This window comes from Erythrolamprus reginae, chromosome 1 (genome assembly GCF_031021105.1).
Source record: "Erythrolamprus reginae isolate rEryReg1 chromosome 1, rEryReg1.hap1, whole genome shotgun sequence".
Lineage (NCBI taxonomy): Eukaryota > Metazoa > Chordata > Lepidosauria > Squamata > Dipsadidae > Erythrolamprus > Erythrolamprus reginae.
This window is the reverse complement of record NC_091950.1, coordinates 6693153-6710208: the sequence shown is the minus strand read 5'-3', so window position 1 is coordinate 6710208 and position 17056 is coordinate 6693153. Positions and strand designations below refer to the sequence as shown.

Here is a 17056-nt window from a genome sequence, read left to right as displayed (position 1 = left end):
CTATTCCAGGCCTTGACCACTGTGTTCCTGAAGTCGTATTTTTTGCAGTTTGGAGCAGTTTACCTTACGTTTGTATCTATTGTGTGCTATTGAATTATTGAAGTTGGAGCTGAAGTACTTATCGACAGGTAGGACGTAATAGCAGATAATTTTGTGTACTATGCTTAGTAGTTCTAAGTTGTCTAGTCCCAAAATTTCAAACCTGGTGGCATAAGGTATTCTGTTGTGAACAGAGTACTCGTCTTATAAAATACCTCTGGACTTGCTCAATTGTATTAATGTCAGATATATAGTGGGGGTTGCAGGCTGTATTCTAAAATTGGTCTGGCAAAGGTTTTGTATGCCCTGGTTTGCAGTACAATATTACTGGAGAATAAGCTTTTCCAGGTGAACATTTTCCCAGTTTATTTATTTTAATCAAAAGGGTATTATTAGTGTTTGGGTTGAGTTCACTATCTCTATGTTTTTAATTATGTTTGCAGAGTTGTGTCATCAGCATATGAAGAATTTTTAATGTTCCTTCTTTCATTCTTTGTTCCAATTTCTGATTCTTCAATTTTCAGCTTCCTCGTGATCATTTTGACATACAGGTTCAACATACATAATTTCTTCAACATAGAATAAGAAAGTATAAAGAATACAACCTTGTCAGATGCCTTTCCCTAGCTTGAATGAATCAATGTGGTATTTATACAATGGCTTCCTGATTTGTGTACAGAACTGCACCAAATGTGTTAGCACCCCCAGGCCTTCTAGAGGTCTCCACAGCTTCTCAAAATCATTACATTACAAATTGCCTCATTACAAAATAAAAGACTGATATTTGATAAAATTGCAGAGAAGAGCAAATAAAATGATTAAATGCCTGGAGACTAAAACATATGAAGAATGGTTGCAAGAACTAGGTTTTTCCCATTCCCAAGCAATCAATCAATCATATAGTCCAATCAAGTTGCTTTCCAGTGCTTGGAAACTTCACTCCTACTCTCTTCAGCCCCCTGTGAGAATGTCCTTAGTTCTCAGTGGAAACTACTTTGTTTTGACTACAAAACCCCAGCTATCTCTATCCCCCACCTTCCTATCCCTATCTTCATTGTGGCAACACTGAGGCCTCCAAAATGGCCTTGTTCAGGCCAATGTCAGGACTGACAAAGGATTTGGTAGTTGCAGAAAAAGCAATTAATCCCAAGAGATTTAAAAGAGTTTGCTCCAATTAGATCCTATATTAAGGGGATCGAAGTGGATGATCCCCAACTTCTCTTTCAACTCTAAAGTTGCATTACTCTCCAATTACAGTTGCCCAGTTCACAGTCAGAGGCATACAATTGTGGCTGCAGAAATAGGGTTTTTTTTACTCTTGTCAAAATAACATGGATTGCAAAGTTATAGGGATAATGTGGACATTTCTCTCTCCCGGGATTCATAATTCCTCTCAGTGGATTTCCAGAGATTAATCCTCTCTAAGCATAAAGAGAATTGTCATTTTGATGTTTACTTAGCATACTCTGAATAATATGGCCAAATCCCTTGAGAGTTGTAGCTTAGATGGATGCTTATCCTTAAGACTTAAAGTGTCAATTGAGTCCTCTGAAGTCAATAGAGCATCACTTTCTGTGCAATTTTCTCTTTTGGCTTAATCTAGAAGAAGGTCTCTTCTGGTGGCCAATGATTTGGGTTTTAGTGTTGCTATGGACCATGCCTGCAGCTGTCCAGATGGACCTGAGGCCAAACTGCTTCTGGAAGAGACCTTTCCAAGAACAAAAAGATTATTATAGACCCGGAGATCTCATTATCGGTGGAAACCTGCCTCTCTCCATTACTATAGTTCTACATCTCCCACATGAACCTCCTGGTGATTGGGATGTCCTTTCTCTGTAAGTGTTTCCTTCACTGTCTTTTTTCTCAGGGCAATGGGGAAAGCACAGTCTTGAAGATTAAAATCCCACCCATCCTCTGTTGATGTTCCTTCCTATTGATTATATTTGATGAATCAATGTCCCTTTAATTCCCTTCTCGAGCTCTCTGACTCTTCAGTGGTGAATGACAGCTTATTTATTTATTGGACATATACCACCCTTCTCAGAGGATTCAGGCAGACTCACAATATATCATGTTGAATAAAGAACCAGTTTTTCTCCATGTTCCTGAAGGCAAAGTGCACTTTGTATAGAGGACAATTTGAGCTGAACTTTAATTTTTTAAAATTATTTTTATTTATTTATTTTGTCAAAACTTGTACAAGGTAGCAGGTATTGGCATAAACATAAACAAAAGCAAAGTAAGTACGGGTAAATTTGGACAATAGGACAGTAAGACAGGAATGGTGGGCACAATTATGTGCTTATGCACGCCCCTTACAGACCTCTTAGGAATGGGGTGCGGTTGACTGTAGACAGTTTAAGGTTGATATTTTTGGGGTTTGGGGAAGAAATCACAGAATCAGGTAGTGCATTCCAGGCATTGATCTCTCTATTGCTGAAGTCATATTTTCTGCAGTCAAGTTTTGAGAGGTTTACATTGAGTTTGAATCTATTGTATGCTCATGTATTGTTGCAGGTGAAGCTGAAGTAGTCATTGACAGGTAGGACATTGTGGCAGATGATTCTATGAATTATATTTATATCAGATTGAAGGCAACGTAGCTCTTAAACTACCTAAGCCCAAAATTTCAAGTCTGGTAGAATAAGGTATTCTGTTGCAAGCAGAGGAGTGGAGAACTCTGGAGAGTCATTGGGGAGAAATAATGCTAGGGTCCTCTATCTTATAACTGGACTAAATTGATCTTTCCATCTCATTACTCTGATGGCTTATAATGCTACATTTCATGTAGACCAGTGGTTCGCAACCTGGGGCTGGGACCCATTTGGTGGTCGAATGGCCGCTTCATGGGGTTGCCTAAGACCATGGGAGAAGTCAAATTTCCCATGATGTTAGGAACTAAGGCTTCTATTCTGGTCCCTTGGATCGTATTTTTACAATCTGACCAATCAGGCATTTACAGTGGGGGTGTCCCTCTGACCTTCCTGCCAATCACCTTAAAGCTGTTAGGAGAATTGGAGCTCGACTTATGGTTGGGGGTCACCACAACATGAGGAACTGTATTAAGGGGTCACGACATTAGAAAGTTTGAGAACCACTGTAGACAATTACTTCCTTTTGTCCCACCAAGCCTAGCTACTCACTACTCTCCAAAAAACTCTGGATACTTCTACATCAATGGAGATAACTTATTTCAGAATATACAGGCCAGGTCAGTGATCTCACCCCCACCTCCATATTACAAGAGACTAAAAGGACACTTTCTAACTGAAGGCCTTCCAGATGTACTACTCAATTCTAGCCAGAAAAAGTGAACCTTCTCAAACATTCAATTTTTTTAATTAATTCAGTGTGCCAAGTTTTGAAAATGTAAGACAGAAGTTGACAAGCATGTAAATGTTTCCATGACTGTATATAATAAAGTGTGCAGCTTTATAAATCAATTAATCAAAATAGAGCTGGAAGGGACCTTGGAGATCCTCTAGTCCAACCCCCTGCTCAAGCAGGAGGCTCTATGCACTTTGAGACAAGTGGTTGTGCAGTCTCTTTTGAGAAATCTCCAGTGATGAAACACCCACAATGCCTGAGGGCAAGCTGTTCCACAGGTTGATTGTTTTCACTGTTAGGAAGTTTCCTTAATTCCATGTTGCTTCACTCTTTAATTAGTTTCCATCCATTGTTTTTCTTCTTTTGCATTCTGGTGCTTTGGAAAACAGTTTGACCTCCTTTGTGACAGCCGCTCAAGTACTGGAATACTGCTATCATGATATTCTTTTCTCTAGATTAGCCATACCCAAATCCTGCAACTGTTCCTCATATGATTTACTCTTCAGACTTTTATTCATATTAGTTACTTTTCTCTGCATTTTTTCCACAAAGTCTCAACATATCTTTTGTAATGTAGGGACCAAAACTGGATACAGGATTCCAGGTGTGGATTTATTATCAAGATAATATGAGATACTTACTTAAGTGGGCTGAAAAGTTCATTTTGGAAAAGTCAACAGTGACATGAACTGAGTTCATGAAGTAAATTTTAACTTACGCTCCATCTCACTTAAATTTGGTGTGGAGAGAGCGGGAAGAGGCTTTGACATATTTATTTTTTTTTATTTTTTTTTATTTATTTCGTCCAATACACAATACATATAGAAGAGAATAGACATGAAGTAATATATATAAAGAAAATAAATAAAAATAGAGGAGAAGATAAATGAAAGGAAGAAAATATATATGATATATGAGATAAAGGAAAGACAATTGGATAGGGGAGAAAAGGCACACTAGTGCACTTATGTACGCCCCTTACTGACCTCTTAGGAACCTGGAGAGGTCAATCGTGGATAGTCTAAGGGAGAAATGTTGGGGGTTAGGGGTTGACACTGTTGAGTCCAGTAATGATTTCCACGCTTCGACAGCTCAATTGTTAAAGTCATATTTTTTGCAGTCAAGTTTGGAGCGGTTAATATTAAGTTTGAATCTGTTGCATGCTCTTGTGTTGTTGCGGTTGAAGCTGAAGTAGTCATTGACAGGTAGGACGTTGCAGCATATAATCTTGTGGGCAATACTTAAACCGTGTTTTAGGCATTGTAGTTCTAAGCTTTCTAGACCCAGGATTGTTAGTCTATTTTCGTAGGGTATTCTGTTTCCCAGTAACCCTGTTTTCTGACACCAGTAACGCAAATCAACTACCGGTAATTTGTATTGATCTATTTTATGATCAATCCTTAGAATTTTGGTAATGAAATAACAGAATAAACACCTCCCTCTTGCTCCTGTCTAATTTTTGTCCTCTAACACGTGCAACAAAGACCTATTCCCAAGAACTATCAACACATTCTCGCTTTGGCATTTGCCATTCAGGAGGTCAACAAAGACCCAGAGCTTCTACCCAACATCACCCTGGGCTTCCGTATCTATGAAGAGAACCAGTATGCAAGCGTGGCCCAAGATGTCAGCATGTCTTTGCTCTCCGGCCAGGGAAAGGTATTTCCTAACTATAAGTGTGACACACAGCACAGTCTTCTCTCTGTCCTTGGAGGTCTCAACTCCAGAATCTCATACCAGATGGCAACCACATTTGGCAATTTCAAGATTTCTCAGGTACTTGGACATGGTGAATGCAGATATAAGGCATTAAGCTCTAGCCAGTGGTGGGCTACTACTGGTTCAGCGCAGTTCAGTCGAACCTGTAATTCTGATGACCAGCAGGCCCCACTCACCTCTGCCCTATGCTGTACTATATTCCCTTCTTTCTTGCTCAGCTGATTCGCATGGCACAGCTGTTTTCTGTGACTCCACTGTTCTACTTACCATGGCTGCCTTAGAAGGTAAGCAGCTGAGCTTCAAATTACTGTATTTTGAATGCTACAGCCCACCACTGGTTCTGCTTGTGTAGACCCAAATCTGTGACTGATAGAAAACTTGTCATGAAGATACAAGGTTTTTGGGAAAGGCAGGGGCTAGATTGGATATCCTGCTAATCTAGATGATCTGAAGTTAGCAACCAAAAAATTACAAATATCATTTTCCTTGCTTAAATTCTTCCTTTTCCTCCATCTGCACCCTCTGTTCAGTTAGGTTACCTCTGCTCAGATCCTGTTTTGAGGGATAAGAGCCAGTTCCCCACCTTCTACCAGATCGATCCCCAGTATCACCTCCAGAATGCGGCCATTGTCCGACTCCTTTTATATTTCCAGTGGAACTGGATTGGGATTATTGTTCAGAAGTCAGAGATCAGTGACCATTTCATCCGGATTTTTGGTGCCATCCTCTCCCAGAATGACATCTGCATACAATTTGTGAAACAGATCCTTCCCCGGTTCACGATGTTCAATGAATTGCACAACGATGAGATACATTTGCTTTTGACAATTTTGAATAGTGATGCTCAGGTTGTGATTGTCTCGGGGGATTCTAATGCACTGCACAGACTTATAGTGTCCCTCTCCTTTTATGAAGAAGAGAATTACGCTTCATCTGAGAAGGTCTGGATCCTGACCACCCAATGGGAATTTTCAGCCTTTGGCTATCACTATGAGTGGGAGAAATTAAAATCCCTCCATGGCGCTTTGTCTTTCACAATCCATACAAACTCGGTGCCAGGATTCAAAGATTATCTCTGGGCTCTGAATCCACATGAACCCCATGGAGACATCTTTCTCCATGAATGGTGGGAAGTTGTATTTAACTGTCAGGTTTTGAAGGCAGGTGTGTCCTCACCTGATGGCCGAAGGATTTGCTCAGGGGAGGAGAACCTGGACACCCTCCCAGCCTCAGTCTTTGATGAAAAGATGACTGGTTTCAGCTACAGCATCTACAATGCTGTCTATTCTGTGGCACATGCATTACATGCTGCATATACATCAGAATTACAATGGGCATTGAAGAGGCGCAGAAATAAACCACACCTACTTTATATGAAGCCCTGGCAGGTAACATCTTCTCTTCCGGCCAAGGAATCCTTCCTTCTCTTCCCTACATTCACTTTGCACAATTTTAGGATTTATAAACTTTTGCCTGATCTCCATTGTCTTGCCTTTTCTCTATCTATTTTCATCCCAGGCTTAAAAAAAAAAGCGGTGGCCAGACAAAGCTGAGGGGAACGGAGTGGGGGGAGGGAGTCCCAACGAAGCAAGGTGAAAAGAGTCTCTCTTGAGCTCCATGAGTCCCTGCCTTCCGTTTTTGTCCTCCCCCACTCTGCTCATCTCCCCCCACACCTTTCTCCTCCCTTGAGCTCCATGAGTCTTTTCTTCCCGTTTTTTCCCACCCCACTCTGGTCATCTCCCTCACACCTTTCTCCTCCCTTGAGCTCCATGAGTCTTTTCTTCCCGTTTTTTCCCACTCCACTCTCCTCATCTCCCCCACACCTTTCTCCTCCCTTGAGCTCCATGAGTCTTTTCTTCCCATTTATTCCCACCCACTCTCCTCATCTCCCCCACACCTTTCTCCTCTCTTGAGCTCCATGAGTCTTTTCTTCCCATTTTTTCCCACCCCAGTATGCTCATCTCCCCCACACCTTTCTCCTCCCTTGAACTCCATGAATCCTTTCTTCCCATTTTTGTCCCCCTACTCTGCCCGTTTTTGCAATCCTGGGATTCCCCTCCTGGGATTTCCCTACAGCATCTGTTTTTTGCAGAAGTCAGGAGGTGGGGTTTCCCATGGAGGGGAGCCTCAGGGGATCCCAGGATCACAAAAACTGGCACTTGGCTTGCAACGAAAGTCTGGAGGCGGGGCATCCCAGCGGCGGCGGCAGGTTTGTAAGGTGAAAAAAATTCGTAAGAAGAGGCAAAAAAATTCCGAACCCTGTGTTCGTATCTCGAAAAGTTAATACGACGAGGGGTTTGTATCACAAGGTACCACTGTACTGTGTTCAGTTCTGGAGACCTCACCTACAAAAAGATATTGATAAAAGTGAATGGATCCAAAGACAGGTTACAAAAATGGTGGAAGGTCTTAAGCATAAAACTGATAAGGAAAGACTTAATGAACTCAATCTGTATAGTCTGGAGGACAGAAGGGAAAGGGGGACATGATCAAAACATTTAAATACGTTAAAGGGTTAAATAAGGTTCAGGAGGGAAGTGTTTTTAATAGGAAAGTGAACACAAGAACAAGGGGGGACAATCTGAGATTGTTGGGGAAAAGATCAGAAGCAACATGAGAAAAAAGTATTTTACTGAAAGAGTAGTAGATGCCTGGAACAAACTTCCAGGAGACATAGTTGGTAAATCCACAGTAACTGAATTTAAACATGCCTAGGATAAATATATATCCATCCTAAGATAAAATGCAGGAAATAGTATAAGGGCAGACTAGATGCACCATGAGGTCTTTTTCTGCCGTCTATCATCTATGTTTCTATGTTTCTATGACCAAACCCAATTCCTGCAACTATTCTTCATATATTTTTGTCTTCAGGCCCTTAATCATCTCAGTTGCTCTTCTTTTCACTTTTTCCAAAGTCTCAATCCTCTTCTTTTTTATCCTTTGCTTGGTTTGCAATTTCAGATCCATACTTTCCTTAGAAATATCCACTTTAACAACAGTGCTAAGGATGAAGTCTTTTTTTCAAATAATGGAATGAAATATGCAGGATTTGACATCCTAAACTGGGTCGTCTTTGCAAATAAGACGATCCTTCGGCAGAAAGTCGGATGGGTTGATCCGGAAACTCCTTCCGGTGCAGATTTCAGCATTGATCCCAATGCCATTCTGTGGGCTAATGAGGTAGGGACTAGATACGTCTTCCAGGTTTAAGGAAAGATGAGAGAAGGGGAAGAGGCTAGTGTATGAAAATTCTTGTCAGAATTTGGGGGGGTGGAGTGGCATGAGAAGAGGAATGCTCTCTACATGGGGCTACCTCTGAAGAGTGTTCAGAAACTTCAGATCGTGCAGAATGCAGCCACATTAGTAGTCATGGGTCTTTCCAGATATACTTGTCAAGAGTCCACAGCCTGCTTTTGTTGCCGATTGGTTTCCGGACAAAATTCAAAGTGTTGGTGATGACCTATAAAGCCCTACATGGCATCAGACCAGATTATTCACGGGACTGCATTCTGCCGCACAAATCCCAGAAGCCAATCAGGTCCCACAGTGTTGGCCTTCTTCATTTCCCATCGACCAGGCAATGTCGTCTGGTGGGGCCTAGGGGAAGAGCCTTCTCTGTGGTGGCCCTGCCCCCCTGGAATCAGCTCCCTCGAGAGATTCGAACTTCCCCCACCCTCCTCCCCTTTTGCAAGAGCCTTAAGACCTATCTATGTCACCAGGCATGGGGAAATTAGCACATGCCCACCCACCCTTATGGCCATTAAAAGTTATGTGTGGTTATGATTGTTAATATTGATTGTTTGATTGTGTGATATCAATTGTTTTTTAAGATAATAGATTTTAGTCATAGTTTTAATTATTAGATATGTACCTATATTGGTTTTATTGTTGTGAGCCGCCCCGAGTCTCCGGAGATGGGTGGCATACAAGTCTAATTATTATTATTAATTATTATTAATTTTGTTTATACAGACCCTGAAGCCAAACTGAACATTTCTAACATCTAATAATAATTTATAATTAAGTAATAATTTATTAGATTTGTATGCCGCCTCTCTCCGCAGACTCGGGGCAGCTCACAGCAACAATAATAACAATATAACAAATCTAATATTTAAAAACATCTAAAACTAATCTCCATCTCAAAGCTAATGTCACTCTCATTTCAGACAAAGCCTTTCTCCAGATGTGTAAAGCATTGCTTTCCAGGTCAAGCCAAAAAAGTTGCAGAGGGGAAGCCAATTTGTTGCTATGGATGTGCTTCCTGCCCAGAAAGGACGATTTCTAATCAAACAGGCAAGTTGCTCAAGAAGATAATCAAAGAGGAATGAGGAGGTATAGAAAGAGAATGAGATAGCAAATGAGTTGTGCAAGCCATTTTCCTAATGTAGACCTGCATCTTGTGGCTCTAACAATAAAGGAAGATTAAGTGGATTCTCCCCTGGCAGAGACCAGGAAGATTTCTTCCTAAATGAAGAAAACTTGGGTCAACCTATTTTCCAAAACCCCTTGAAGGCCAGACAAGGAATAATGGATGGAAACTGAGCAAAGAGACATTCAATTTAGAAATAAGGAGAAATTTCCTGACAGTGAGAAAAAAATCTACCAATGGAACAAAAGTTGCCTTTAGAAGTTGTGGGAAGCTTTCAAGAAAAGATTGGACTGCCATCTGTCAAAAATCATGTAGGATCTTCTGTTTGGTTTTGGGGTTGGATTACATGACCTACAAGAATAATAGATATATCCCTTCCAACTATTAATCTGTATCTGAATGAATGAACCAGAAACCACATTTAACTCTATAGTCAAGGGATCTTACCTCTATCATTAAGAAAGCACGCATTGCTTTTCTCTATGTTTTTCCTTACCAAGTTTATTTTGTAAGAAAAAAATGAAGCACAACTATTTTCCATAAGGCAAAGTGATGGGAAATTTACAAACAGCTTAAGATGATTTCAGGGGTATGCAGAGTATCCACCATGGCATTGATCAAGCTTAATCAACCAACCTAAACACAGTTTTGCATGCTGAAGTTTAGCCTGAATCCAGAGTAGCACCCTTGGCTCTGATTAAGGCCATCTTCCTTCAGTGCTATCTTTAAGGGTGCAAAGCAGGTGTTTCCACGTAGAGCACAAGCAGTAGAAACACATCTGTCACTCAACATTGCTCTCCTCTCCTGCCACTGATATGCAGAGTCACCTGAGGAAAAATTCACTTGACAATTTCTCTCATAGTAGTAGTCCATGAAACCTCAGTAGTCATGGAAGTTGCCAATGACATTTTTTTCCAGGGCAAATTGACCAAGACACCTGGAGTTGAACATAATCTTTTCTCTGATTTATTCTCAGACTCATCATCAATGAAGGCGGGTTTTCTCTCTTTGATGTCCATAAAGTGCTCAGTGGGACAGTCGCAGTATCCTTGAAGGAAGGATAATATTTGTGGCAGAAGCTCCTGAAATCCTTAGACAAAAACGAAGAACTTTCATCTTATCACTTTATCTTGATTTCAGATGCAGCTCGGTGTGACCCCTGCCTTGACGATCAATATCCTAACAACAACAAGGACCACTGCATTGCCAAGAAGATTCACTTTCTTTCCTATCAGGACACCTTAGGATATGCTCTAAGTTCCCTTGCACTTTCTCTCTCCATGATCACCTTGGGAGTTTTGGCAATTTTCCTTAAGCATCGTGACACACCGATTGTCAAGGCCAACAACCGAGAGCTTACCTACATCCTCCTGGTCTCCCTCCTGCTCTGCTTCCTCTGCTCCTTCCTCTTCATTGGTCGACCCAGGAGGCTCACCTGTCTCTTTCGACAAACTGCCTTTTCAATTCTCTTTTCCCTTGCAGTTTCAACTGTGTTGGCAAAAACTGTCACAGTGGTTCTGGCCTTCATGGCCACCAAGCCAGGGAACAGAACAAGAAACCTCTTAGGAAAACCACTGACCAACTCTATTGTCTTAGCCTGTCCCCTGATTCAAGCAATCCTTTGTGCCACCTGGTTAGGAACCTCTCCCCCATTTCCCAATCTGGACTTCCATTCCTTGGTAGGAGAAATTATCTTGGAATGTAATGAAGGCTCAGTTTCAATGTTTTATGCGGTCCTTGCTTATCTGGCTGTTCTGGCCTTCATGAGTTTCACAATGGCTTTTTTAGCTAGGAAATTGCCTGACACCTTTAATGAGGCCAAGTTCATTACTTTCAGCATGCTGGTCTTTTGTAGTGTGTGGATAACCTTCCTTCCCACATACCTTAGCACCAAAGGGAAGTCCATGGTGGCCGTGGAGATCTTCTCTATTTTGGCCTCTGGGACTGGTCTTTTGGCTTGTATCTTTTTCCCCAAATGCTTCATTATCCTATTAAGACCCCAACTCAATTGTAGACAACATATGATGAGGAACAAAAATCTCTAATCAGTGCATGCTTGGATAACATTTGTAGATATAAGAGCTGCAGTAGCACAGACTACTTCTGCTGCCTGCTGGCTGCCTGCACTTTGGCAGTTCAAATCCCACCAGGCTCAAGGTTGACTCAGCCTTCCACCCTTCCAAGGTTGAGGACTGAGGACCCAGGTTTCTGGGGGCAATATGCTGACTCTTAAACTAGTTAGAGGGGGCTATGAAAGCATTGTGAAATCTATAAGTCTAGGTGCTATTGTTATTTATTTATTTATTTATTTACTTACTTACTTACTTACTTACTTACTTACTTACTTACTTACTTACTTATTTGTATGCCACCCCTCTCCGCAGACTTATCTTTGAGGCATATCTTATTTTTCATAATCTTGATGACAGAGAAGAAAGAATAGGGCCATTAAATAATGCCTTTTCAAGTACTATAACTGATTACAGTTAATTTTTCTTGGTTGAGTTGGGCAGCTATAGAAATGATATGAAGGATGGATGGATGGATGGATGGATGGATGGATGGATGGATGGATTCTACTTACACTTGAATTATAGAGAAAATATATTGAGGCACAACAATTTCTGATTTATACAAAAAATGGAAACTTGTTTTGACATTTTTGACAGGGCATTTTTGTATTTCATTTAATTTTTTAATATGATTAAGTAAATTATTATTATTATCATCATCATCATCATCATTATTAATTAAATTTGTATGCCTCTCCTCTCGGCAGACTCAGGGCGGCTCACAGCAACAATAGAAACAATATATTACAAATCTAATAATTAAAAATCATTTTTAAAAAACCATATTAAAAAACAAAACATACACACAAACATACCATGCATAACTTGTATAGGCCTGGGGGGGAAAGGAATATCTCATTTCCCCCATGCCTGATGACACAGGTGGGTTTTAAGGAGCTTGCGAAAGGCAAGGAGGGTGGGGGCAATTCTAATCTCTGGTGGGAGCTGGTTCAAGAGGGTCGGGGCCACCACAGAGAAGGCTCTTCCCCTGGGTCCCGCCAGACAACATTGTTTAGTCGACGGGACCCAGAGAAGGCTGACTCTGTGGGACATAACCGGTCACTGGGATTTGTGCGGCAGAAGATGGTCCCGGAGATATTCTGGCCCGATGCCATGAAGGTCTTTATAGGTCATAACCAATGTTAGTACAGGGTACATGTGTGTTAGGGATTGCCATTATAAACTGCATATTGTAAACTGTACCAAACTTGTACTTAAAGGGTTAATGTGCACTCAAAGAGTTAACATTTACTTGAAGAGTTAATGTTCAAGGCTATTTCGTCATTGAAGCTATAAAAGCTCATGAATGTGCCCAGTTACTTCCTTGTTACTTTACTTTTGCCTGAGACGGGGGAGTCGTGTCTAAGATCTGTGCTTGTATAAGCCGCATGCTTTATCTGTATTATATAAGCTTCGTGCTTTATCTATATATATATTAGCTTTGTGCTTGTTATCTATATTCTGTTTTGCTCTGTATTTGCTATGTGCATATTTTGGATTGTTTATATTTTGTTTATATGTAAATAATACTTATTTAACTAAGTCTGTGTCTTGGCTTTATCACACATCCACACTCTATTAAAATTCTCTGCTTGGTATTGTCGAAGGTTTCATGGCATAGCTAACTGAGACAAGCCAACAACCAACACTTTGAATTGTGTTTGAATTGAATTGAATTGAACACTTTGAATTGAATGGGATACTCATTATTGATTAGGGAGGATGATATTACCTTGCTTATTTATTGAAGTGATATATCAAATTTATTTGTTTATTGAATTTATACTCCTACTACTCCTACTCCTACTCCTACTCCTACTCCTACTCCTACTACTACTACTACTACTAATAATAATAATAATAATAATAATGAACCTGAGAAAGTAGTTGAAAGCCAACATGCCATACACTTTGGGAACAAATATCCCATACACTTTGGGACTTTCAAATTCAAACTGACAAGGTTTTGAAAAACAATACCCCAGACCTAAAGATTGTGGAAAAGAAAAAACATGATGAAAAACAACAAGAAAAACATAGCCGATATCACGGTCTTAAAATCAAACTACAGCGACTCTAGCATAAACCAGTACAGGTGGTCCCAATAGTAATTGGCAGAATGAGTGCTGTGCCAAAAGACTCAGCCAGCATTTGAAAACAATAAACATTGACAAAATCACCATCCGTCTGTTGCAAAAGGCAACCATACTTGGATCTGTGTGCATCAAGTGAAAATACATCACACAGTCCTAGATACTTGTGAAGTGTTCAAATTGTGATATTGTGATACAATCTCATTTGCTGTGCATTACTGTTTTTGATAACAACAACAACGACAATAAATTTATTTGTTTATTGAAGCACTATATCAAATTCTGTACCTGTTAACAGCTGTATCCCCCAAGGCAGCATCTTGGGACCAACTCTCTTTATTCATCATATTACATATATGACCTTTGTGATAATATAAAAAGCAACTGCCAGCTGCGTGGCACAAGCCCTGCCTGTGCTACTCGAGGAGGTAGCCGGGTTGGCAGTGGAGTTCCCCGGACTTATTGTCCTGGGGGACTTCAACCTGCCATCACTTGGCGAAACCTCTGGGTTGGCACAGGAGTTCATGGCCACCATGACAGCCATGGACCTGACTCAAGTAGTACAGGGTCCGACTCACGAGGGAGGGCACGCACCTGACATGGTATTCCTTTCCGAGCAATTGAGAAATGGTCTGAGACTAAGGGGCTTAGAAGCTTTGCCTTTGTCATGGTCAGACCATTTCCTACTACGGCTTGACTTCCTGGCTCCAATCCTTCCCCGCAGGGAGCCGGAACCAATTAAGATGTTCCACCCCAGACGCCTGATGGACCCAGAGGGCTTTCAGACGGCGCTTGGGGTTATTCCAGAGGCACTCGTCCACAGTTCGGCGGAGTCTCTTGCGGAGGCCTGGAACAAGGCTGCAACGGAGGCTCTTGACCGGATTGCGCCTTTGCGACTTCTCCGTGGCGCTAGACCCCGTAGAGCCCCATGGTTCAATGAGGAGCTCCGGGAGTTGAAACGCCAGAAGAGACATCTAGAGAAGCGATGGAGGAAGAGTAGGCCTGAATCTGATTGAACATTTGTAAGAGCTTTTATTAAGACTTACAAAGTGGCGCTCAAGGCGGCAAGATGCGCGTACCATGCCGCCTTGATTGCATCAGCGGAATCCCGCCCGGCTGCTCTGTTTAGGGTGACCCGCTCCCTTCCTAACCAGGGGGGAGTTGGGGAGCCCTTGCAGAGCAGTGCCGAGGATTTTAACATGTTTTTCGCTGATAAAATTGCTCAGATCCGGACCGACCTCGACTCCAATTGGAAAACAGAGCCGACTGACAACGAGTCAGTCGAGGTGACTGGGGCACCTACTTGTCCAACTGTCTGGGAAGAGTTTGATCTGGTGACACCTGATGAAGTGGACAAGGCCATTGGAGCTGTGAGTTCCGCCACCTGTTTACTGGATCAGTGTCCCTCCTGGCTGGTTTCAGCCAGCAGGGAGGTGACACGGAGCTGGGTCCAGGAGATTACCAACGCTTCCTTGGGGAGGGGAGTTTTTCCAACACTCTATAAAAAGGCGCTCGTGCGCCCCCTCCTCAAGAAGCCTTCCCTGGACCCAGCCGTACTTAATAACTATCGCCCAGTCTCCAACCTTCCCTTTATGGGGAAGGTTGTTGAGAAGGTGGTGGCACTCCAGCTCCAACGGTCCTTGGAAGAAGCCGATTATCTAGGTCCCCAGCAGTTGGGTTTCAGGCCCGGTTACAGCACGGAAACTGCTTTGGTCGCGTTGATGGATGATCTCTGGCGGGCCCAGGACAGGGGTTTATCCTCTGTCCTGGTGCTTCTTGACCTCTCAGCGGCTTTCGATACCATCGACCATGGTATCCTTCTGCACCGGCTGGAGGGGTTGGGGGTGGGAGGCACTGTTCTCCAGTGGTTCTGCTCCTACCTCTTCGGTCGGTCACAGTCAGTGTTAGTGGGGGGTCAGAGGTCGACTCCGAGGTCTCTCCCTTGTGGGGTGCCTCAGGGGTCGATCCTCTCCCCCCTGCTATTTAATATCTACATGAAACCGCTGGGTGAGATCATCCAAGGGCATGGGGTGAGGTATCATCAGTACGCTGATGATACCCAGCTTTACATCTCCACTCCATGTCCAGTCAACGAAGCAATGGAAGTGATGTGCCGGTGTCTGGAGGCTGTTGGGGCCTGGATGGGTGTCAACAGACTCAAAATCAACACGGATAAGACGGAGTTGCTGTGGGTTTTGCCTCCCAAGGACAATCCCATCTGTCCATCCATTACCCTGGGGGGGGGAACCATTGACCCCCTCAGAGATGGTCCGCAACTTGGGCATCCTCCTCGATCCACAGCTCACATTAGAGAAACATCTTTCAGCTGTGGCGAGGGGGGCGTTTGCCCAGGTTCACCTGGTGCACCAGTTGCGGCTCTATCTGGACCGGGACTCATTGCTCACAGTCACTCATGCCCTCATCACCTCGAGGTTCGACTACTGTAATGCTCTCTACATGGGGCTACCTTTGAAAAGTGTTAGGAAACTTCAGATCGTGCAGAATTCAGCTGCGAGAGCGGTCATGGGCTTACCTAGGTATGCCCATGTTTCACCATTACTCCGCAGTCTGCATTGGCTGCCGATCAATTTCTGGTCACAATTCAAAGTGTTGGTTATGACCTTTAAAGCCCTTCATGGCACTGGACCAGGATATCTTTGAGACCGCCTTCTGCCGCATGAATCCCAGCGACTGATTAGGTCTCACAGAGTAGGCCTTCTCCGGGTCCCGTCAACTAAACAATGTCGGTTGGCGGGCCCCAGGGGAAGAGCCTTCTCTGTGGCGGCCCCGACTCTGTGGAACCAACTCCCCCCAGAGATTAGAACTGCCCCTACTCTCCCTGCCTTCCGTAAACTCCTTAAAACCCACCTTTGTCGTCAGGCATGGGGGAACTGAAACACCTCCCCCGGGCATGTACAATTTATGCATGGTATGTTTATGTGTGTGTTTGTTAGAAAAATTGGGTTTTTAAATATTTTAAAGTTATTTGGATTTGTTATGAATTGTTGTGTTTTACTGTGAGCATCCCCGAGTCTGTGGAGAGGGGCGGCATACAAATCTAAATAATAATAATAATAATAATAATAATAATAATAATAATAATAATAATAATAATAATAATAATAAACTGTGTCCTCTTTGCAAATGATGTAAAACTATTCAACACCACCCACAATGCTGCTACAACTTCAAAAAGACTAACTATTTATCAGAATGGTCAAACAAATGGCAATTTCAAATATCAATCAACAAATGTTCAGTCTTACATATTGGCAATTATAATCAGAACACAAAATACAAACTAGATGATCACAACCTCATTGACGATCCTCACTCAGTTAAGGATCTTGGAGTACTCATGTCTAATGATCTAAATGCCAGAGCCCACTGCAACAGCATGTCAAAAAGGCATTAAGAGTGGTTAACCTAAT

General features: G+C 42.3%; 1 protein-coding gene across 1 annotated transcript; it reads left to right on the top strand.

Moving 5' to 3' along the window:
• The first annotated feature begins 1695 nt into the window (after positions 1-1695).
• LOC139162604 (vomeronasal type-2 receptor 26-like) lies at positions 1696-11505 on the top strand. Its single transcript, XM_070743591.1, has 6 exons — positions 1696-1874; positions 4851-5025; positions 5616-6473; positions 8050-8268; positions 9258-9384; positions 10601-11505. The coding sequence occupies exons 1-6, from the start codon at positions 1696-1698 to the stop codon at positions 11503-11505; spliced, it is 2463 nt and encodes an 820-aa protein (XP_070599692.1).
• Positions 11506-17056: the final 5551 nt, after the last annotated feature.